At 41.7% G+C, this 25,151-nt stretch overlaps 1 protein-coding gene and 1 pseudogene across 1 annotated transcript in view; one reads left to right on the top strand and one right to left on the bottom strand.

The window, feature by feature from the left end:
- LOC126456806 (Down syndrome cell adhesion molecule-like protein Dscam2) overlaps positions 1-4,275 on the bottom strand; it is a 567,168-nt gene extending 562,893 nt beyond the window's left edge. Inside the window, 1 exon segment of the mRNA XM_050092599.1 lies at positions 4,089-4,275. Within this exon segment, the coding sequence (XP_049948556.1) occupies positions 4,089-4,275 (187 nt within the window).
- Positions 4,276-16,974: 12,699 nt separating this feature from the next.
- Positions 16,975-17,092, top strand: LOC126426060 (5S ribosomal RNA; annotated as a pseudogene).
- The last annotated feature ends 8,059 nt before the right edge of the window (positions 17,093-25,151 follow it).

The following is a 25,151-nucleotide window of genomic DNA, read 5'->3' as shown; positions in this document are numbered from 1 at the left end:
TGATTTTGCTTGTATAATTACCTATATTTAGGTGGATCAAACGTAACCTTACGGATCGTAAACAGTAAATATATTTACATAATTCGAAGTGTCATTTTTAATATCAACAAAACATTCGTGACAATATAGGCACACACTACTTGATACCATGAAAGCATGAACTGAACAATGAAAGACATTAATCAATGCTTAGCTCTCTCAGCTACAACGACAACCATCGTTCCTGTATTAGTTCTTTCAACCAACCCCCTACCCTCCTTACCATATTTGAGTGTTAAAAATTAAAACTAAAATATCAACAACCAACCCCCTACCCTCCTTGCCATATTTGAAGAGTCGCAAATGTATTGGTCTGGTACCCTTGTAAGATACAGCCACAAAACGATTCGTAAAAATGACAAAATAATTAGGCGGTGGTAACAGCTAGCCCCTTTTTCGACCAGCATCGAAGTTCCACATATTGTCTGTAACGTCAGAGTTTCAGACACTTCAAAATCGATATTGGAACATCGATTTTAAAACAGCACGCATCGACATTTTGTAACATCCATAGACACTGATACTTAAGAAGTTGTGAAGCACACAACAATGATGTTCCGTTGTGGTTGAATATGCCTTTGACTTAAAGAAATGTCCGCTTGTCATAAATGGTCGACTAAACGTGAGGTCTGCTCATCTTAATATATATTAATGACTTGTCATTCTATATTCACGAAGATGTAAAGCTGGTACTTTTTACCGATGATACAAGTATAGCTATCACACCCAACAGACAAGAATTAACTGGCGAAATTGTAAACGATGTTTTTCAGAAAATCATTAAGTGGTTCTCTGCAAATGGGCTCTCATTAGACTTTGGCAAAACACAGTATATACAGTTCCACACAGTAAATGGAATGACACCATTAATAAATATAGACTTCGATCAGAAATCGGTAGCTAAGGTAGAATATTCAAAATTTCTAGGTGTATGCATTGATGAGGGGTTGAACTGGAAAAAACGCACTGAGGATGTGCTGAAACGTTTAAGTTCAGCTACTTATGCTATTAGGGTCATTGCAAATCTTAGCGATATACATCTGAGTAAATTAGCTTACCACTCCCATTTTCATTCTCTGCTTTCGTATGGCATCATATTCTGGGGTATCTCGTCATTGACTAAAAGAGTGTTCATTGTGCAAAAGCGTGTAATCAGAATAATTGCTGGAGCTCATCCAAGATCATCCTGCAGACACTTATTTAAAGAGCTAGAGATCTTCACTGTAGTCTCACAATATATATATTCACTTATGAAATTTGTTATTAACAATCCGAATGAATTCAAAAGTAATAGCAGTGTACATGACTACAACACTAGGAGAAAGGATGATCTTCACTACTCAAGGTTAAATCTAACGTTGGCTTAGAAGGGGGTAAATTATGTTGCCACAAATGTCTTTGGTCACTTACCTAATAGCATCAAAAGTCTGACAGATAGCCATATAGCCTTTAAAGGGAAATTAACAGAATTTCTTAATGGGAGCTCCTTCTACTCATTAGATGAATTTTTGGATATAGTAAGTGGGTAATTTCCCCAACCCACCAAAATAAAAAAAAAATATTGAGTGTCATGTAATATTTTGTGTAATGTAATATCTTGTATGGACACCTTTTATTAATCTGACACGTTCCACATTATTACGAAGTGTCGTATTCATTATTTATGGAACAAGTATTAATCTAATCTAATCTATACATTGTGTAAGGCCCCTGCTCCTATTCGTGATTACCTGCAGCACTTAGTTTAGATTTTCTTGGTACTCCCTTTCACCTCACGTTAATACGTATCTCAACTGTGAACTATGAACAAATAATGTATAGTATTTTACAACAATTATTCACTCACAATTGTAAATATGATGTACCAAAATTTTCGCTAAATGTTAATATATAACAACAATTTTACAGTTAGAAAATAAAATAGAACCCATTGGAGGTAGCACAAAAGGTGCTGAAACATGTCTGGGTGGAGCAAAGCAAAAGAAGGCGTCTTGCATAAGGCGTAATTCCTTATCTTATTTCGTAGCAAGTACGGACATAACAAGAAGAACTGCAACACCACAAGATGATTATGAATATCTGCTGCATGTAGCATGTCTTTGGGTAAGGTCGCCTTGCTCCGTGATCGTATGGTCCTGCTATTAATATATGCAGTCCAGAACGCCTGTTGATTTCCTTCGTGTTGTGGGGAGTGCATTTGAGGTGCACTTTGTCCTTGTCGGTGCGGTCTCCGCCTCTGACGTTATTGCATCAGCCATTGTTAGTTATAACGTAGGCTCTTCCATTATGCCCGCAGTTGCAGGCCGCTGGATTTCCTCACTGTCATCGACCCATTGCTACAAAGCCCAATCCTGTTGCAGGACCATCTCAACCTCAGCTTTTTAGACCATGTTTTCCTCTACTGTGCCGAGTTCTGGGACTTCCTGGGGATTTGCATTAAAGGTCTCGCTGGTGTAGAGAAGGCCATCGCATTCCATGGTGTAACGTCGGTAGTTGTCGGGGGCCTCAGCATTTCTCTACTGTGGCATCGTCATCGTCTGCCTGTTCTACATCTACATCTACATCCATACTCCGCAAGCCACCTGACAGTCTCTGGAGGAGGGTACCTTGAGTACCTCTATCGGTTCTCCCTCCTATTCCAGTCTCGTATTGTTCGTGGAAAGAAGGATTGTCGGTATGCCTCAGTGTGGGCTTTAATCTCTCTGATTTTATCCACATGGTCTCTTCGCGAGATATACATAGGAGGGAGCAATACACTGCTTGACTACTCGGTGAAGGTATGTTCTCGAAACTTCAACAAAAGCCCGTACCGTGCTACTGAGCGTCTCTCCTGCAGAGTATTCCACTGGAGTTTCTCTGTCATCTCCGTAACGCTTTCGCGATTACTAAATGATCCTGTAACGAAGCGCGCTGCTCTCCGTTGGATCTTCTCTATCTCTTCTATCAACCCTATCTGGTACGGATCCCACACTGCTGAGCAGTATTCGAGCAGTGGGCGAACAAGCGTACTCTAACCTATTTCCTTTGTTTTCGGATTTCATAGGATTCTTCCAATGAATCTCAGTCTGGCATCTGCTTTTCCGACGATCAACTTTATATGATCATTCCATTTTAAATCACTCCTAATTCGTACTCCCAGTTAATTTACGGAATTAAGTGCTTCCAGTTGCTGACCTGCTATATTGTAGCTAAATGGGATCTTTCTTTCTATGTATTCGCAGCACATTACACTTGTCTACATTGAGATTCAATTGCCATTCCCTGCACCATGCGTCAATGCGCTGCAGATCCTCCTGCATTTCAGTACAATTTTCCATTGTTACAACCTTTCGATATATCACAGCATCATCGAAAATAGCCTCAGTGAACTTCCGATGTCATCCACAAGGTCATTTATGTATATCGTGAATAGCCACGGTCCTACGACACTCCCCTGCGGCACATCTGAAATCACTCTTACTTCGGAAGACTTCTCTCCATTGAGAATGACATGCTGCGTTCTCTTATCTAGGAATTCTTCAATCCAATCACTCAATTGGTCTAATAGTCCATATGCTCTTACTTTGTTCATTAAACGACTGTGGGGAACTGTATCGAACGCCTCGCGGAAGTCAAGAAACAGGGCATCTACCTGGGAACCCGTGTCTATGGCCCTCTGAGTCTCGTGGACGAATAGCGCGAGCTGGGTTTCACACGATCGTCTTTTTCAAAACCCCTGCTGATTCCTACAGAGTAGATTTCTATTCTCTAGAAAAGTCATTATATTCGAACATAATACGTGTTCCAAAATTCTACAGCTGATCGACGTTAGAGATATAGGTCTATATTTCTGCACATCTGTTTGCGATATTCTACTCCTGCATGCAGAAAAATAATGTGTGACGTCTTTTCTTTCGCCGTCTTGGTGACCTTACATTGCGCTGTCGTACTTCCATATACATGCCCTAATGCTTTTTGGAAGCCCCGTCGTCTAGGATGTCGATACGACTAGCCGGACGATTTCCATATTTGTCTCCGTTCCTGCGACATCGGACATCACTTCCAGCTACTCAGCGGCGGGGACGGGGGTTCCTCCCCCGACTTATTGGACGCATTGTCATTGTCGTGTGTCGACTGCGCCATGGAATCGTCCATCATTTGATAATGGGGAATGTGCAAGGGGCAATCTTTCCGGAAGGCGGCAGCGTACATAAGAGGCATGGATGCTGTCCTGAACGTGGGTACAGCTTCGCCCATTGGTACTTGAATTATCGTCCTTGGACGCACTCTGGGCGTACATGACCCTCCTTGCCAAAACCCGAGCGGGGATGCTCGTCATAAATAATTATCGCTCTACAGCCACCAATAAGGAGGTAAGAGGCGACACGCCGTGCAAGCGCGATCTGTACTTGCCTCACACCGTTAACAACGTATTGTGTCATAAAAGTGATCCGTTTTTCTACGAGGTGGACGAGTGCGCGTCCACATGTTTGTAAAGCATTGACCACGATCTTCCGGAATCCATAAAGTAACTTCAAAAATTCTAATAGTGCGGAGTCCTGTGTGATCGATTGACACTGCCCCCACATTATCATCAGAATGTTTGAATTTCAGCCCATTCTTACGGTCACGCACAATTTTATCACATACTATATCGTTGATCAGTTTAAGACAAACCACACTACTGGTAATAGAGAGGTGGATATATTTTGATATGTTCCCGTACGTATCTTTCAATTTCGAAAGTTTTGTGTTGCCCAAATCCAATAGCGAAGCTGATCTGGATGGTTAACATTCTATATGAGTGAGCCATGTTTTGTCCACAACGTAATTACTAGCGAGAAACACAAGATGTAAACAATCTCGCGCGCGCAGCACTCCTGGGCGTAGACGTAGACAGCGGTCCGTGTGGCTGACACGTGAGTCGCTGACGGCGACCTGCTCTATGAGCTACGAGGGCTGGTAAGGTAGTCTGGGGCGATACAAATTTCTCTGTAAATTTCGATGCGCTGCACGATGCGACATTGTTGCTAGATAAACTTTCGTCTTTAATCTGGATGAGGAATCGCATGCCGACCCCCAAGTGCGGCATTTTTTCGTCACCTTGTATAACTGCGATAATTGCAGTTCGGGGTTTTACTTTCACCTTGCGCTTTGACCGACTATACGTCGAGTTGCTAAAACACAGGCCGGCCGGAGTGGCCGAGCGGTTCTAGGGACTTCAGTCTGCAACCGCGCGACCGCTACTGTTGCAGGTTCGAATCCTGCCCCGGGCATGGATGTGTGTGATGTCCTTAGGTTAGTTAAGTTTAAGTATGCTAAGCAGGGATGGCTAGCGGACAAATGGTGCAAATGGCTCTGAGCACTATGGGACTTAACATCTGTGGTCATCAGTCCCCTAGAACTTAGAACTACTTAAACCTAACTAACCTAAGGACATCACACACATCCATGCCCGAGGCAGGATTCGAACCTGCGACCGTAGCAGTCGCGCGGATCCGGACTGAGCGCCTAGAACCGCTAGACCACCGCGGCCGGCGGCTAGCGGACAGATGTAAGGATGTAGAGGCTTATCTCACTAGGGGCAAGATAGATACTGCCTACAGGAAAATTAAAGAAACCTTTGGAGAAAAGAGAGCCACTTGTATGAATATCAAGAGCTCAGATGGAAACCCAGTTCTAAGCAAAGAAGGGAAAGCAGAAAGGTGGAAGGAGTACATAGAGTGTCTATACAAGGGCGATGTACTTGAGGACAATATTATGGAAATGGAAGAGGATGTAGATGAAGATGAAATGGGAGATACGATACTGCGTGAAGTGTTTGACAGAGCACTGAAAGACCTGGGTCGAAACAAGGCCCCGGGAGTAGACAACATTCCATTAGAACTACTGACGGCCTTGGGAGAGCCAGTCCTGACAATACACTACCATCTGGTAAGCCAGAGTACGAGACAGGCGAAATACCCTCAGACTTCAAGAAGAATATAATAATTCCAATCCCAAAGAAAATAGGTGTTGAAAGATGTGAAAATTACCGAACTATCAGTTTAATAAGTCACAGCTGCAAAATACTAACACGAATTCTTTACAGACGAATGGAAAAATTGGTAGAAGCCGACCTCGGGGATGATCAGTTTGGATTCCGTAGAAATGTTGGAACACGTGAGGCAATACTGACCCTACGACTTATCTTAGAAGAACGATTAAGAAAAGGCAAACCTACGTTTCTGGCATTTGTAGACTTAGAGAAAGCTTTTGACAATGTTGACTGGAATACTCTCTTTCAAATTCTAAAGGTGGCAGGGGTAAAATACAGGGAGCGAAAGGCTATTTACAATTTGTACAGAAACCAGATGGCAGTTATAAGAGTCGAGGGGCATGAAAGGCAAGCAGTGGTTGGGAATGGAGTGAGACAGGGTTGTTGCCTTTCCACGATGCTATTCAATCTGTATATTGAGCAAGCAGTAAAGGAAACAAAAGAAAAATTCGGAATATGTATTAAAATCCATGGAGAAGAAATAAAAACGTTGAGGGTCGCCGATGACATTGTAATTCTGTCAGAGACAGCAAAGAACTTGGAAGAGCAGTTGAACGGAATGGACAGTGTCTTGAAAGGAGGATATAAGATGAACATCAACAAAAGCAAAACGAGGATAATGGAATGTAGTCGAATTAAGTCGGGTGATGCTGAGGGAATTAGATTAGGAAACGAGACACTTAAAGTAGTAAATGAGTTTTGCTATCTGGGGAGCAAAATAACTGATGATGGCCGAAGTAGAGAGGATATAAAATGTAGACTGACAACTGCAAGGAAAGCGTTTCTGAAGAAGAGAAATTTGTTAACATCGAGTATAGATTTAAGTGTCAGGAAGTCGTTTCTGAAAGTATTTGTATGGAGTGTAGCCATGTATGGAAGTGAAACATGGACGATAAGTAGTCTGGACAAGAAGAGAATAGAAGCTTTCGAAATGTGGTGCTACAGAAGAATGCTGAAGAATAGATGGGTAGATCACATAACTAATGAGGAGGTATTGAATAGTATTGGGGAGAAGAGGAGTATGTGGCACAACTTGACAAAAAGGAGGGACCGGTTGGTAGGACATGTTTTGAGGCATCAAGGGATCACAAATTTAGCAATGGAGGGCAGCGTGGAGGGTAAAAATCGTAGAGGGAATCAAGAGATGAATACACTAAGCAGATTCAGAAGGATGTAGGTTGCAGTAAGTTCTAAGTTCTAGGGGCCAGATGACCTCAGAAGTTAAGTCCCATAGTGCTTAGAGCCATTTGAACCATTTCTTGCTAAAATACATTCACGACTGCTGATATCTTAGAGAGATGATTTTTCATGTTCACTTATGTTCAGTTTTACATTTCTATGCCAGGTATTTGCCGTTGCGCTATTGAAAGTAAGAGAGAGCTACTCAACTTTCTTTCATTTTGTGCTGCATTCAGGTTACGGTCATTAATTCATTACGTGGGCCGTAATTTTATTTAAGATAGGATGTAGTTTCTTCACTAAGGACATATTCGGGTTCGGTTTGTTATCGCTCAGGGATGTGGCGTCATACATAGTTAAACTGAATGAGATGAGTGTTATGTTTGTGGGAAGGTACTTAAGGTAACTTCGAAAACCATGAACTGGGCACTGCCAACAAAACTTCGAACATCTGCTTCTGTTTCGTGGACGATACATTCGTGTTGTGGAGACGTGTATAGCAATTGGGATGTTTTCATGAAAAACGCAAGTAGTTTAGCGAATAGAACGAGAAACACTGCGAATCTGAGCTGATCGTCGTGGAACTGGAGTGTCGCATCATTATGTAGTTGGATAATGGGGAGCACATTCGTGCGCCGACATGAACGGAGCGCCAAGGCCATCTAAAAATCATAGTGGTGCACAGCCGTCTGCAAAATCCAAAGTTTTCCTACCTTCTATTAAAGGCATTACAGAGCACAGTGCCGCGCGGGATTAGCCGAGCGGTCTAGGGCGCTGTAGTCATGGACCATGCGGCTGGTCCCGGCGGAGGTTCGAGTCCTCCCTCGAGCATGGGGGTGTGTGTTTGTCCTTAGGATAATTTAGGTTAAGTAGTGTCTAAGCTTAGGGACTGATGACCTTAGCAGTTAAGTCCCATCAGATTCCACACACACACAGAGCACAGTCTACTGTCCACAAACCCATTTGAAAGATTTTCGGATCCCTGAGGTGCGAAAACTGCTGGAAAAACGAGGAGTGCACAAGATACCATGCAGTTACAGAGATGAGTGTGTGGGCGCTACAAAAATATCGGCGGGGAAACGACTACAACAAGATAAGGACAGCTGTAAAATAGGAGAAACAGATTAGCTACCGCGAAATGCACTATGCAGCTAGAAAACCATCAGATTCGACTCAGGTCCCCACTTCCACATTCGTGTATCACGAATGGCTTTATAATGAAGTACTAAGATTAGTAATAGCGCCATCAACTTTAACAGGGAGGGGGAGGAACTAACGGTTCTATGGATTCTAACACTGAAGTCTTCCACCGTGGAGTAATCGGCAAAGCTCAGTAATGAACTCGAAATTTGAAAATATGTGCCGACCGGAGTGGCCGAGCGGTTCTAGGCGCTTCAGTCCGGACCGCTACGGTCGCAGGTTAGAATCCTGCCTCGGGCATGGATGTGTGTGATGTTCTTAGCTTAGTTACGTTTAAGTAGTTCTACGTTCTAGGGGACTGATGACCTCAGATGTTAAGTCCCATAGTGCTCAAAGCCATTTGAACCATTTTGAAAATATGTGACGCTACACCAAAGCGTGAGAGCACGAGGAAATGAAATTTTACTGCTATCAGCAGCGAGAGAGAGTGTTATTCCCTTGAAGATGTCCTCCGCAGATGAGAACTAAACGTTCAAGAAATTTTTTCTACTACTGTTTAATGGCTCGTGATATCTGCAGAAGTAAAGGTTCACAATAAAAAATATTAAAATACAGAATAACCGTCGAACAAAATTCTTCTTGTCGATGCTGTGGGGTCATGAGACAAGATGTGAATTGGAAAAACCCTTTAATATGCTATCTAGGAGATTAATGAATCAAATATAGTCACATGATAAATATACGTATCGGAGGTGCTACAAATAATTTGTTTCTCCACGAAGTGAAAGAATGAAGGAAGACCAAGGAAAGTGTGGATGGAGGGAAGAAATGATGCAATGGTAACAATAAGTTTACAAGAAGAGAGAGAAATAGGTGTAATATTTCTTCCACTCTTTCAGGCTTGCTGGTACAGCAACCGCATAAATATTATTTAGAAGAATAACACTCTTGCTTGCTTTCTAGGGCATCATCAGATTTTCTAAGGGGAGAAATGAAAAAAATAAATAGCCAGAAGTTTGGTCATATCATGCACAGCTCGAAATAATGATATCAAAGGAGCGTTTGCTGTTATACTGTGAAATAAGCATACGTCAAGATCGCGCTAAACGGTGCGCATACCTATACAATAAATGTAAAATAATGAGAAAACCTTTAAAGAACGAGGAAGAATTACAATAGCAGAAGAAAAGTGAAACATGCAAACCCTAATTTCCATTAACGCATAATGGCAGGCACGGCGGTGCAGCGACAGGCTCACACTTACAGAATTGTGGCTTCATTTAAACACAGAAGAGTAAAAATTGACCAACATGGTTGAAGTCTTCAAGCATGTAAACAGTTAAGCATTCGACTTAGTGGTCCGTGGATCTTAGCGGAGGAAACTCTCACAGATTACACGCATGAATAATTTTAACCGAAAGCATATAACAGGAATTAAAGCTTAAGCAACTGAATTACGAATATATTAAAATAATAAACATGCTGTGATATGGTGTATAAAAATTTAGATGCAGAACATTTCTATAACGCACGAGTGGGCCCGGTCCTTCATAAAAATACAGTACAAGAAAGGATCGCGCAAATTATTTGAATCTAAATGCGTATAATAACTGTATAAGCCATAATTTAAAGCCAAAGCGACTTCTACGGTCTGAACAGAAACATGTGAAATCCTACAAAAATATAAACTATGCAAAAACGTATAAGACGGAGAAAAGGTATCCAAGTTATTAAAACACATTAAAAAGAAGATACTGCCGGTACAGTACTAATAAAGCATGAAACTATAAATGCTGGTAATCATCTTGCGATCACGAAATCAGCATATTCACTTCACCAACAACATATGAGAAAGCACTGCAATATCAAAACCGTAAGCTACATACAAAAATATGTACTCATTTGTAAATGCATAATAAGCAGAAAGAAATAAAAAGTCACGTTTTGCTGTTTGCAGACGGGAAGTTGTAGATTGTGTAGCAGAATAACTACCAACATAAGTGTCCAATAGCATCATGTAAGGCGTGTAAACTAATTGATACATCCACTCTTTCTGCCAAATGTCCGCCTACTTAGCTGGGTGGTAACGTGCTCGTTTCCCATGCAAACGAGGCCGGGTTCGAGTCCCGGCCGAGTAGGAGATTTTCTCCGCTCGGGGACTGGGTGTGGTGTTGTCCTCATCATCATTTCATTCTTATCACCGGCGCGGAAGTCGCTCGATGTGGCGTCGACTGAAATACCACTCGCACTTGGCAGTCGAACTTTCCCGAATGGGACCTCCGGCCAACGGTGCCATACACTCATTTCATTTCATTTTTTTTGCCAATTAAGCTATAAATAGAACTTTGAGATAATGATATAAGCAACATACAGTGAACCAGGTCGTTAATGCATATCTCAACTGTTGGTTGGTTGGTTGGTTGGTTTGGGGAAGGAGACCAGACAGCGAGGTCATCGGTCTCATCGGATTAGGGAAGGATGGGGAAGGAAGTCGGCCGTGCCCTTTGAAAGGAACCATCCCGGCATTTGCCTGGAGCGATTTAGGGAAATCACGGAAAACCTAAATCAGGATGGCCGGACGCGGGATTGAACCGTCGTCCTCCCGAATGCGCGTCCAGTGTCTAACCACTGCGCCACCTCGCTCGGTATATCTCAACTGTAAACTATGAACAAATGATGTATAATATTTTACAACAATTATTCATTGACAATTTTAAATATTATGTACCAAAAGTTTCGCTAAACATTAATGTGTAACAATACCTTTCTAGTAAGAAAATAGAAAATAATCCACTGAAGATAGCTCAAAAAGTGTTGTAGCATGGCTGGGTAAAACAAAACAGAAAAAAAGGTGTCTCGCATAAGGCGGAATTCCTCGTCCTATAAATGGCTGTAACTGAAGTAGCTGAAACCAGTAGTAAGAGCATAGTGCGTGAACAGTGGTAGCGATGATAAAGCCTGCACTACGAATATAATTATGTACCAGAGCATTTAAAATTAAAGTTTTTTAATCGCAAGACCACCTAAGTACATGTTTTGAAAATTGACATGATGGAGTGGAAATAATTCTGATTTTTGCCAATCATTTGCTCGTTAAGCATGGTATGTATGTTTAAGAATTTCCAGTGTTTCAAGCGGATGAAGCCTCTTGCCTTTTTGAGCGTAACGTAAAATATGGAGATTGTTCAGCGCAGGTCGTTGATGCCCTGCTGCTTTCAAGTGCTAAGCGAGGTGGAATGCCGTTTGACCAGGCTTTTTATGACAACAGGTGTTCGTTAAATCTACTTTTAAAATCCTGCCGGCCTGCCCTATATAAAACATTTGACAGACATAACATTTTAATTTAAACTAAACTCCGTACGAATAGGCCTTGGAAGGCGCAACGGTACCAACCGGCCGCCCTGTCATCCTCAGCTCACAGACATCACTGGATGCGGATATGGAGGGGCATGTGGTCGGCACACAGCTCTTCCAGCCATATGTCAGTTTACGACACCGGAACCGCTACTTGTCACTCAAGTAGCTCCTCAGGTTGCCTCACAAGGGCTGAGTGCACCCCGCTTGCCAACAGCGCTCGGCAGACCGGATGGTCACCCACCCAACGGCCCTTAGCGTATGTCCCGCGTGCTGGCGGGGTCCGCTGTTTTGGCTCGTTGTCGCCACTTCTTACGATCTTATGCCCGATCAGGATGAAGGCCTGGGTCTTATCTTCATGTCAAGCCATCGCTGCCTCGGTCGTCCTGCTGGCCGTTTCCTATTTACATTTAGGTTGAAACTAGTCTTTGCCACTGTTGTCTCGTCTGCTCTAAAGACATGCCCGTATCAACGTAGGCGGCTTTCTCTCTTTTGCCTACTATTGGTGCAACACCGTGTAGCCTGCGAACTTCATTATTTGTGACGTGGTCATGCAACGTTAATCCTGATGTCCACCTAAGCATTTTCGTCTCCATAACAGCAACTCTTTGCTCTGCTTCCTTTGTTGAAGGACAGCATTCCGCTTCATACAGTGCAACTGGACGGATTAACGATAGGTATACTTTTGATTTGAGCCTGTTTGGGATTTTCATGTCGCATAGTACTCTAGTAACGGAATGCCATTTGAGCCACGCATTGCTAAGGCCTTTGAAGATTTCTGCACTGAGATTTCCATCGGCAGCAATTGTCGAGCCCAGGTAATTAAAAGGGAGATCAACACCATTGAATCTGATAGTTACAAAGTCATTTAAATCGTGGAAAGGTAATATGTTTTCAACACATCGAGCCGTAGTCCTACGTATGCAAGGCGGTCATTCCAGGCTTGGACTTGAAATTGTACATCATTCATATCTTCACTAGCCAGTAGCACATCACCAGCATACAGTAACGTCCAAGGGGGGGTTTTATGCAGGTTTCTTGTCACGGTATCCATGACAGTAGTAAACAGAAGCAGTGAGAGAGCAGATCACTGATGAACTCCCACGGAAATAGGAAAGGCGTCAGATATCCGGCAGCTTCTCAGAGAATGAACTTAGTAATGCTTCACAGGACGTCTTGTCACGCCCATCACTTATCAAAATGTAATTTTCCCCGTTGGTTGTTGAATGATCTCTATAATGATGACAATGTGAGTAAGAGAGTTAGGAACTAGTTTTGTCTCAAGTTTTGTCTAAAGTTTTCCTTTACATATGGAGTTGAGGCTGGTGGTCGATTTCAAAGCCTGGAACTTTGTTTCGAATACTTCGGTTGTTAATCACGGTGCTTTTAGTACTCTGGCCTGTAGAGGACATTTAGTTTGTTCTTATACCGGTACTTTCACTATCGTTATCTAGATTGGATGGAGGGTTGTATCCTGATGCAACTAAATTAATGCCTGTGACAATCTAAATTCTCCATGTGTGTGTATGTGGTATCAGCGGCTATTGAATAATGGTTTCTGATACTGGTACTATATATGCAGCTGAAATACATTGCTTAGACATGGTACATATTTCATTTCAAAGAGTTAAAACATCGGTAATGGGTAGTCGTATCTTTCTTGGCTACAAAGAGTGTGTGCTATTTCACTGGTATCGGTGCTGTAGATAAAAGTTTAAAGAAAATGGGAGACCGTAAACAACGAAACACGACAAAACAACACTGACAGGGAAGCTTAGTAGCAAGGGAATATTTCTCCGACGGCCAGTAACACAGATTATGAGTAGCCGGGGGCTGGAAAGGGGCAATGAGAGGACTGTTCCCGCACTCCCTACTTCTTCGAAGACATTCGCCTGAGGTGTCTACTACTATCGAGTGGGAAATGTGTTGGCAGGATTAGGAAACCTGGCACGTACGTTACGGGAGAACACCAGAGAAATCTACTTTTGTTCCACTACAGCACGCAAAAGGTCACCCGCATCTTGAACAACACAATGCGTTATTTCGTAGTTTCTAATCATGTCAGATTCGTTCAGGGAAGACAGATGCACGGGTACTTGCGTAGTCCTCCAGGTCACATAACTGCAGTCCGCTTGGTCGCATTTGAGTCGGAGGCGAGTAAGATGTGCGCGCCTTGGACACATCCGTCACTTGATGCAGGGCTTCGTCGTGGCTCAAAGGGCCTCTCGGCTGTTAATGAACTGCACTGTGTGCCTGCTTTGACACCTCAAACCATTGTCGCACAGTAGAACTGTCTCAGACACTGACCCGAAGTCCTTTGTTGTTTTGGACTCGGGTCGTTGCTAACCTACACGTTCACAATAGAAGGATCTCTGTACATAAAAATATGAAAAAAAGTACAAACTAACTTTGCTTTGGTCGCGAATTAAACCCTCTATTATCACGGTATGAAATTGTGTGCGTTCAAACGGATAATTGCGCGGTGTTTCTTCCGCCAACTACTGCTCTCTAAGCCTTTGTGAAATATGTTTATTGTTGTGGGTAATACATATTAATTACTGCCGCAAATGATATTCGTTTATGCGGGCGCAGCCGGAAAGGTCTGTGTGCCCAGAGTAAATGTGACCACAAAGCAGTCATTTGGCGAATTTTGTTGCAGAACAATGGGCGGCAAGAAAATCTGCATACGTTAAGCCTACATATTTACAGTGCGTGACACAATATTCAAACGATACGACTGTTATACTTCGCAAAATTTACATTACGTTACTGGATTGAGCTGAAAGCATTTTCGTGAACAAAATGGTGAACACAAGGTCTCGCTTAAAGGACGTGAAGTTCGCTAGATATTTCATGTTATGTTATCTGTTAAGTTTCCTCTTGGTAATATCTGGGAACATTAAGACTCACGAGGTGCAAAATTACAGAGGTGTAAGATTGCTTTCACATGGATTAATGATTTTGGAGAAGATCTCAGTAAAGATAGTGTAACTGATATGATATTTCCAACAAGAACACTACTCTAAAATTATCTGGTAAAAGATAAAAGCATTGCACAAGTCCTCCTAGGCGTAGAAAAAGCCTATGACAATGTGCAAAGATCCAAAGGGATCGTACCAAACGCACCGACTAAGAAAGTACAGGTGCTCTACAGAAAATGTGTCAGCTGTGTTCGATAAGGAAATGGTGAGAGCAGATTATTTAAGACCAAACGAGGGGAATGGTTGGTCTCCACTGCTCATCATTGTGATGGACAATATCGTCAAAAAGATAAAGGAACCTGAGGCGTAGCGCCGTATACCGATCCTGCCTTGGAGGCAGTTAAGAGGGAGATGCGTCTCAGAGCTGGATAGTGACAGATGGTGACGCGAGACTGGACGCGCACGTAGTTTATACATCAGCCGATAGAGGACAGTATTGGATAGGAGGACTGTGATTTTAGTTTCGATTGTGCCCACTGGAATGCACTATAGTAATAGAATGCTTGTCATAAACTGTTCTAGTATTTTCATAAAGTGTTATTATGTCTTTTTGTGTAGGTAAAATGTTATAAATGTGTTTTAGCACTATGAATGATGCGCGAGTGTGGATTAAGGTTAATATGAAAGTAATTGTTTAACGAGTTATGTAGTGGTCTGTAGAAATTTCGGAATTTTTAAGTGAATTTTGTGACGAGAAAAGACATAAATTCCGCGTTGCGTATTGAGCAGGTCGGTGGCTAAAAACTGTGATTGCATTTTGTACTGATAGACTTAGTATTTGGCGAGCATTATCAATCAAAAACAATCAGTACTTTTGTAGCTATTAAGTTTTCGGGAAATGCAACACCATAAACTTGCTAACGTGAGTGAAAGGGATTGTGAGTGACTGCGCTGAGACTAGCACGGGCTTGGCAGTGATACTTGTTCACCCAAGTTTCAGAATATATTAATTGAGGACAGAATTTCCAACCTTTCATTTCGTGTGAAAACTTTTTCCCGAAACGTAGATTAGTGATTTTAATTGCAGCCTGGTTCACGTCGAAGTACAGTAGGTTTCGCTCGGCTTCCCTACTGATGATATGCTGAGACAATTTTCACAGGTAGGTGCAGGTTCGTCGTAAAGGGACGGAAAGAACCGCGCCGCCGCAAACCCTATAGAACAGTATAGTGCTAGCTGATGGTGTAATGATTTGTGGAGATACAAAGAAAACCGATAAGCAGAACGCACACTTACCAGCGCCAGTCGTCGTGGCCGCGACCCTGAACTAGAATCACTCACTGTGGTAAAGTACCGTTCAGCTATTGTTTCGTAGGGAAGTCGAGTGGGTGACAATACTCAGGCTGATTTCTTTCTGTTCGATAGCTATTTTTTCCTTTCTCGTTAAAGCATGCACAATATTCGTTAACATTTGTAATGCACGTTCATTCTTATTCAGGAAGGACAGTTCACCCAAGTCACGGAGAAACCTTTTAATTTCTATTTCCCTTCTCCGTATCGAAACAGACGTCAAGTAATTCAGCTAAATTCATTCTTTTTTCTTTTTTTAATAAAGCTTTTAGTTCATGTTTAATGTGATCAGCAACTGTTGAAACCATATCCAGTGTCCATTTTTGTGCGTTGAAATTGAAGTGTATTCAGTGAACGTAACATCTGTGCTTCAAGTTGCAGCACTATCTGTGGTGTCACCGCCAGACACCACACTTGCTAGGTGGTAGCTTAAATCGGCCGCGGTCCATTTAGTACATGTCGGACCCGCGTGTCACCACTGTGTGATCGCAGACCGAGCGCCACCACAAGGCAGGTCTCGAGATACGGAATAGCACTCGCCCCAGTTGTACGACGACATTGCTAGCGACTATACGGACGAAGCCTTTGCTCTCATTTGCCGAGAGACAGTTAGAATAGCCTTCAGCTAAGTCCATGGCTACGACCTAGCAAGGCGCCATTAACCGTATCTGAAGATAGTCTTATTTGTATTATCAAGAGCGATGTACCACAAGGATAAATAAAAGATAAGTATTCGAGGAGCTGCATACTTTTCTTATGAGAATTCACTACTTATCCTGTTCCAGAATTCACGCCCGTTTGCGTTAGATTTCGGCCTCCTCTATCTACAAGGTGTTGGCACATTTACCAACACATCACTATCCATCTTTGAAATTTTCGTGTTTTATGAATGCAGATTCAAAGACGTGATAAATTTATGTTGAAGTAAGTCAGATGAAAAGTACGAAATTCAATTCATGTAAGTCAGATGCATTATTGTCAATGGCCTTGACGCAGTGGTAACACCGGTTCCCGTCAGATCACCGAAGTTAAGCGCTGTCGAGCTAGGCTAGCTCTTGGATGGGTGACCATCCGGTCTGCCGAGCGCTGTTGGCAAGCGGGGTGCACTCAGCCCTTGTGAGGAAAACTGAGGAGGTACTTGATTGAGAAGTAGCTAGGAGGACGAGTAATTTGTGTTCATTATCGGAACTTAACTGAATGTCACAGGGTCAAATTCATTACTTTAGCTGAGGCTGTCACATCCTTGCGTGGGTCCATCAAACTTTCAGCTTGAGGGAACAGTGTGGTATTTCACATATGCACGCACGAGTCAGAGGACAGTCAATAAAATAATAACTGCAACCGTTATTTTGCAAGGCCACAGCCTTGTCTCACTCCCTTCTGAGACACTGCACCATTTTTTGTCTGTTTCTTATAACTGTAATCTGCTTTCTGTACAAGCTGTAAATAACCGCTAGCTCAGAGTATTGTATCCCTCCTACTTACAAAATTTCAAAGAGAATATTCCAATCAATAATGTCTAAAGCTCTCTATGAGTCTCCTGCGATAGGTCAACAACGCTTTGCTTGTTCCTACATTCTCCGGAATACAAACTAATCTTCTCTGAGGTCGCCTTCTACCGGTTTTTCTATTCTTCTACAAATAATTCACTCAGTATTTCGCAATCATGTCTTATTAAACTGATGGTTCAGTGGTATTCACATCTTTCAGAACCTGCCTTCTTTGGAATTGGAATTATTACATTATTCTTGAAGTAAGAGGTGCTTCGCCAGTCTGATATCTCGCACACTTAGGTATATCTGTGCCATGCCACATTCTTTTCGCAGTTGCGTATCTCCCATCGTATCTTTATTTGCTTCCTTTTCCCTTCCTATAATATTGTCTTCCAGTTTATTTGCCTTGCATAACCTTGCTATAAAGTCCTTCGAGTTTTCAGCTTTCCCTTCGTCACTTACGACTGACTGACCATCTTAACTCTTCATATTCATGTTGCTTTTCTCTTTCCTCCAAAAGTCTCTTATATTCTCTGTCTTGCCCCTAGTCACACACGCTTCTGCTGGATTCCAATAATTTAAACAAATTAGATTGTTTCCATCTACGAGGTCGATTACTAACTGGTGCATATAGAATGAAATGTCGTTGGCTTATAACCTACATTTAAGCATTTTTCCAGTTAAATTTCTATTGAACGTAGCATAATTCTCACACCACATTAAGTTTGATTTATTTATACTTAATATCATCCCAGACACAATAACTGTCTATACTTAATGCGGATATCAACGACTAAATCTAATACTGACGTTCAGTTCTCAGTTTTGTGTACACACCAAACCGTATTAACATTTACTGGAAGACAGCAGGTCACCCACGTCACAGTGACGTCACAGGCTTTGTAATGGACTGCTTCATTAAGCTGATACATCGCACCTGACATGTGGTAATCTGCGCGTGTCGTATTACATCAGTTTTATTACACGTCATATCAGAGTGGATGTTCCATTGCAGGCAACGATCGATGATATGATATCTTGGTACACGCACTGTAATGTAAGGAAAGGGCAGTATTTTAATTAATACTAAATTAACCTCTCCACATTAAAAGTTTAATTACCTCTCGGACATTCATCACAGGAAGATTTTAATACCCGAAGCAACTTTTACATGTAAAATGCAGGTGAATGACTACGGAATGATCAATTTAAACAGTCGTGCCCTGAAGCAATTCCTTGAAATACTGCATATGAGAATATGCCGTAAATGCGAGGAGTGTACTGGAGACGCTCAGTTTGTATTCAGGAGTGGTTTTGTGGCAAGAGAGGCATTACTCAGTCTTTAGGTGCTGAGTCACCGATGCTGCGATGTTTATCTCTTTTTTTTTTGTCATGAGTCTTCTGACTGGTTTGATCCGGCCCGCCACGAATTCCTCTCATGTGCCAACCTCTTCATCTCACATTAGCACCTACGTCCTCCACTATTTGCTGGATTTATTCCAATCTCTATCTTCCACTACAGTTTTTGCCCTGTAGAGCTCCCTCTGATGGAAACTACCACGAAGCGAAAGTTAATGGAGTCGTCAATAATCTCAGATTGATGATGACTCTTACTTACAACAATGTTGAAAGATCTGCAGGGAGTTAAACGCTGTTTCTTTTGAAGAGAGCAATGCCACTGGGTCAGGTTTAATCAACAAGTAGACGAAATGAATCTTGTCAGCAGAAACCGAGATGAAATTCAGGGCTCTCTTCCGTCGTATAAATATTTGGGGTGTCGGATCGGTGATGAGTGGAACATCTCTCAAACAATTCGCTGCAGAACTGCACAATGCAGAAGTTCTTTCCAGAAAATGAAAGAAGTTCTGACTGGCCGTGAATAACTACTGTACGTCGCACTCGACTACTTGTCCATTATGCTACTCTATGGAATTGAGTCATGGACACCCATCGCAACGTTCGGAGAGAAACTAAAGGCATTTGAAATGTGGGAGTACGGATGGATGTTAAGGATACCATGGACAGATAAAGCCACTAATGTGGCACTGCTGTGGCTTATGAGCAAAGGTTTAGAAATCCTCAAAACCGTGAAGAGAAAAAGAAACTTGAATGCTTTGGCCATATAATGCGCAACGACGAATACAAACTGTTGGAACTAATACGACTACAAAGAAATATTGCTGTCAGACGTAGTATAAGATTATCCTAGCTAAACAGCTTAAGCTAGTGGCTCGAATTGAGCACAGAATCGATATTCAGGAAACCCATGGACAGTCGATAGATCATGAACTGATTGTCATTGATCTTGGAGGACGAGTAATCGACACAGCAGCAGCAGTAGTAGTAGTAGTAGTAGTTGTAGAAGAAGAAGAAGAAGAAGAAGAACAGTTACTGACATGATCCAGTGTTTGAGACTACATAGAAATCAAAACAGTCTTTCATTGCAAATTCGTTTATTCAGCCCAGTTGAACTGAATAAACAAATTTACACTCGAAGACTATTTGTTTCCGGGTATTCTGTTACTAATACTGTCTTTCATTCATATATAATAATTGACGAAAAGTCATCGCGTAAGACAGAAGTATCTTGCAGAAGTATATCCGGCATTCCCCAAGGAAGTGTTGTAGGCTCTCTGGTGTTCCTGATATGCATAAACGATTTAGGAGACAATCTGAGCAACTTTCTTACACTGTCTGCAGATAATGCTGTCATTTACCGTCTTGTAAAGTCATCAGATTATCAAAACGAATTGCAAAACAATTTAGACAATTTATCTGTACGGTGTAAAAAGTGGGAATTGACTCTAAATAATGAAAAGTGCGAAGTAATCCACATGAGTGTTAAAAGAAATCGGCTAAATTTCAGTTACACGACAAAACTCACAAATCTAAAGGCTGTAAACTGATCTAAATACTTAGGGATTACAACTACGAATAAATTTAATAGGATCGATAATGTTGTGAAGAAATCAAACCACCGATTGCGATTTATTGGCGAACATTTAGACAACGTAACAGATCTACTAAAGAGAATTCTTACACTACGCTTGTCTCCCCTCTTCTGGAGTACTGCTATGTGGTATGGGACTCGCATCAGATATTAATGACGGAGGATATTGAAAAAGTTTCGCGAAATAAGGGACAGAGTACGACGGATATGACAGACGAATTAGGATGGCGGTCATTAAAACAGACGTTTCTCGCTGCGGCGGGACATTCTCATGAAATTTCCCCTCAGAGTGTAAAAATATTTTGTGCCGCCCCCCCCCCCCTCTCCCCCCGCCCTAGATACGCAGAAATGATCATAATAATAAAATAAGAGAAATCAAATCTCGCACGGAAAGATTTAAGTGTTCGATTTTTCCCGCGCGTTGTTCGACAGTGGAACGATAGGGGTGTAGCTTGAAGGTGGTTCGATAAACCCTCTGCCAGGCACTTAATTGTGAATTGCATAGTAACCATGTAGATGTAGATGTTAGCAGCGAATCCACACCAAAAGAATTGGGATTCTGCGAGAGAGACCATTTAAAATTGTAATCTATTTATTTATGTTTTAGTGTCGTCTTCTGCCAACAGTCAAAATGTCATTTGACTCGTAAATAATGACTTAGATAATGAGGTTTTTGAATAGTGCCGCCTTACGCAGAATAATCAGTAACTGCAGGACTTTTATACTGTCAAAGTTTTGGCCATGTTGGCTAAGCTAATGTGATGTTTGTTTGTCTCATTAGAAAATATGCTCATGATAACTTGATTGTTTTTAAAAGTTAATGTACTGACATCCAACAAACGAGGAATTTTCAGAGAGTATACTTGTGGTCTTAGGACCCCAGTTGAGGACAAGATCAGTATTTTCGCGTATTGCGCTGACAGGCAAACCTGGGCTTGAGGACGTACCATATGTTTTCCTACATGTGCCTCGAGCCGTATCGTTACTGGTAAAGAATGCTTCAAAAGAAACTATAAAAATGATTCAGCGTACTGTAGATTCGCTGTGTAATAGGACAGTTAAGTTCTCGCAAAAGACGGGGCATCTCATCCAAAAACGCAGAAACAGCACTATTAGGCGCTGACGCCCTGCAGGTGAAGGAAAGGTAACTGGCATTGCATTACAATTGATTTCCTGACTTCTAGAAATATGGGGCGTCGCCCGCCTTCAGAGCAACAGCATTTTCCCGGCGAAGCCTGCTAATGCATAAATTAATTAATCTCCAACTCTTTCGCCCTTGCTGACTTTTTGCATGTGTATCTCAAAGAAAGAACTGCAGCAAATAGGCTTATTGTCAAAGTTCGTAGTGAAATGGTGGCTCTATAAATATGCCTATTACTGGATAGTAAAAAAATACAAATATATAGCACTAATTACGTTATTATTTTTCAGAAACTAATTCACATTTTCAGGTGCTGTACCATATACATCTGTGTGAAGATTATATATGCACTTTAGTTGGGAATCTATTTACTTACAGGTTTTGTAGTTGCTCTCTCAAAACTGAAACTCAGAAATGGATTACAAGTTATATCTAGGTATTAAGTACTCCACTCGACAAAGCAGTTGCAAATAGCCACGCTTGATAAATGTTATCGATCACATGGAATGATCATCTTCAAACCTGATTAATCACAAATCGGAACAGCATAATAGTATGCTTGTGACAACCTTACAAGGCATCTAGCATTTTACTTAACCCATTGGAAATATTACAGCGTTTTTGTTGAATGCACGTAACGTCTGATTTTAACTTGTTCTGGCCTCAATGAATCTTCTTTTCCCTCTGACATAATATTTTAATCTCTTTATTTACCTAAGGTTTAATTTTTTAATGGGCTCTCTGGATAACTTTTTAGGAGAACTTCCATCAAATACTGACACAATTTTTGTGTGAAATGTACTGAATTTCACATTAGCATCTCTTCCTATACATACTTGATCCCACACCGCTTATTTTTACTTCTAGCGTAGTTAGCAAGCCTCCTGCTTTGTATGAATATACCTCAGACCTGCAAGGTACTACATTATTTCTATTAATTGTGCATCGTGATGAGAAAGTCCACAAACAATTTGGTAAACATTGTTTCAGGTTCACCACTATTTACAAAAATGTTATCAATCAGAGTCCTCCTTCCTTGTCGCGCGCAGGCTGAAAAATTAATTACTGAAACTGTAAGTAGGCTGTTTAGGTTTTTGTATTGGTAACGCCACGTAGCGCTCTGTATGAAAATCACTGCCTGTGCTGGGTCCAGTCTGTGTCTGGTTTGCATTGTTGTTGGCCATTGTAGTGTTGGGTAGCTGGATGTTAACAGCGCGTAGCGTTGCGCAGTTGGAGGTGAGCCGTCAGCAGTGGTGGATGTGGGGAGAGAAATGGGGAGTTTTGAAATTTGTAAGACTGGATGTCATGAACTGCTATATATATTATGACTTTTGATGACTATTGAGGTAAATACATTGTTTGTTGTCTATTAAAATCTTTCATTTGCTAACTATGCCTATCAGTAGTTAGTGCCTCCCGTAATTTGAATCTTTTATTTAGCTGGCAGTAGTGGCGCTCGCCGTATTGCAGTAGTTCGAGTAACGAAGATTTTTGTGAGGTAAGTGATTTGTGAAACGTATAGGTTAATATTAGTCAGGGCCATTTTCTTGTAGAGATTATTGAAAATCAGATTGCGTTGCGCTAAAAATATTGTGTATCAGTTTAAGCACAGTCATATATATATATATATATAATTTTTCTAAGGGGACGTTTCAAAACCATATTGAAACAGCCAAATAATGATCGTAGTTAATTTTTCCTGTTATAGACATTTAACATGAAATATCAACAAACTACTCTCTTTTTCTTCTCGTCTGTCAGGTAGCACAATGTCGAAATATTTCCTCAGCCAGATCTGTTGTGCACTGGTCTTTTTCATCGAAGTCTCTGCACAAGTCCTCTGTGTTCTTTGTCGCCTGACAGATTGGCAGTAGCTTTCACAATGCTTGTGACCTGGTATTTTACACTTAGCTACAGCTCTAGCATCTGGGCTACACCCCTTCTCTGATGCCTACCTAGCAACAGGACTCTTTTCCTTCTACTTAAGTTTTCTTCCGACTTAGCCTTAAATTCGTTCCTACGAGTCTGCTGCATGCTACTTTCCTCAAGAAACTGGTTAAGGCTCTTTTCCTATTTCAGTTAAACTGACCAGAATTTGAAATGCGATTTCTGTGCTTTGTTTCTGCAGAGAACCTCCTTATTCCTTAACTTATCAGTCCACCTAATTTTCAACATCAGTCTATAGAACCGTATCTCAAGCCGTTCGAATACTTTTCCATATTTCCTACTGTCCATGATTCACTACCGTACAATGTAGTGCTGGAAATTTATATTTTCAAAAATTTCTTCCCCATATTAAGGCATTCGTTTCATAGAAGTAGACCTCTTTTGGCCAGGAACTCCATTTTTGCCTGTACTAGTCTGCTTTTTATGTCGTTCTTGTTTTGCTCATCATGTGTGTTTTTGTTTCCAAGACAATAGGATTCCTTCGCTTCGTCCGCTTTGTGGTCTCCAAGTTTGCAGTTCATTTTATCGATAGTTTCATTTCTGCTACTACTCATTACTCCCGTAAACGCGCTCAGTACATAGGATGTGTCCATTATGCTGTTGAGTCCATTCAGCAGGTCCTGCAGTTCTTTCCCACTTTCACTAGGGATATCGAAGTCATCAGCGAAACTTACCATTGCTCAGTAGCAAATCTTATCATTGCAGTGCTGTGTCCTGAATTTCAATCTCAATGAGCCATGTGACGGCTCGATTTGATTCCGGCGCCGATCAGATACTTGATATCATTGTTGCACCTGTGTTTTGCCCGGTCGTCAAGTGGACACTAAGGGCGTGGCAATAAACGAATACTTTGCAGAGTCGGCCGCTTCCTGTTTAAGATACCGGGGCAGCTGTTGGTGGATGGAAACACGGCTGGACAGCGAAGCACTGCTGGCAGCGCCACTTCATGTGATGTGTGATGGAAGTTCTAGGTCCAAGTCGCTCCTGAGTACGCTATACGTTGCGTGATTGCTTGTCCACGATTGCTGCCAAGAGAGTGCTTTTGACTATTACATGTTGTATTTGTGCTACGGTAATTGAAACTTGTGAGCATCTATCTCCGCGAAAATCTTATGACAGTGTTCAGACCCTCGAGTTCTTATAATGCCTGTGAGCGTGCTTTAACATTTATTCCCTCCACGCTATCTTCTTCCACGAATTGCAAAACGGCTATGCAGGGATGGCTAGAGGACAAATGTAAGGATGTAGAGGTATATCTCACTTGGAGTAAGATAGGTACTGCCTACAGGAAAATTAAAAAGAGGTTTGGAGAAAAGGGAACCACTTGTATGAATATCAAGAGCTCAGGTGGAAACCCCGTTCTAAGCAAAGAAGGAAAAGCTGAAAGGTGGAAGGAGTATATAGAGGGTCTATACAAGGGCGATGTACTTGAGGAAAATATAATGGATATGGAAGAGGATGAGATAAGACACTGCGTGAAGAGTTTGACAGAGCACTGAAAGACCTAAGTCTAAACAAGGGCCCTTTGAGCAGACAACATTCCATTAGAACTACTGATAGCCTTGGGAGAGCCAGCCCTGACAAAACTCTACCATCTGGTGAGCAAGATGTATCAGATAGGGA

This window comes from Schistocerca serialis, chromosome 1, assembly GCF_023864345.2.
Source record: "Schistocerca serialis cubense isolate TAMUIC-IGC-003099 chromosome 1, iqSchSeri2.2, whole genome shotgun sequence".
Taxonomy (NCBI): Eukaryota; Metazoa; Arthropoda; class Insecta; order Orthoptera; family Acrididae; genus Schistocerca; species Schistocerca serialis.
This window is presented reverse-complemented; position numbering and strand designations above follow the sequence as displayed.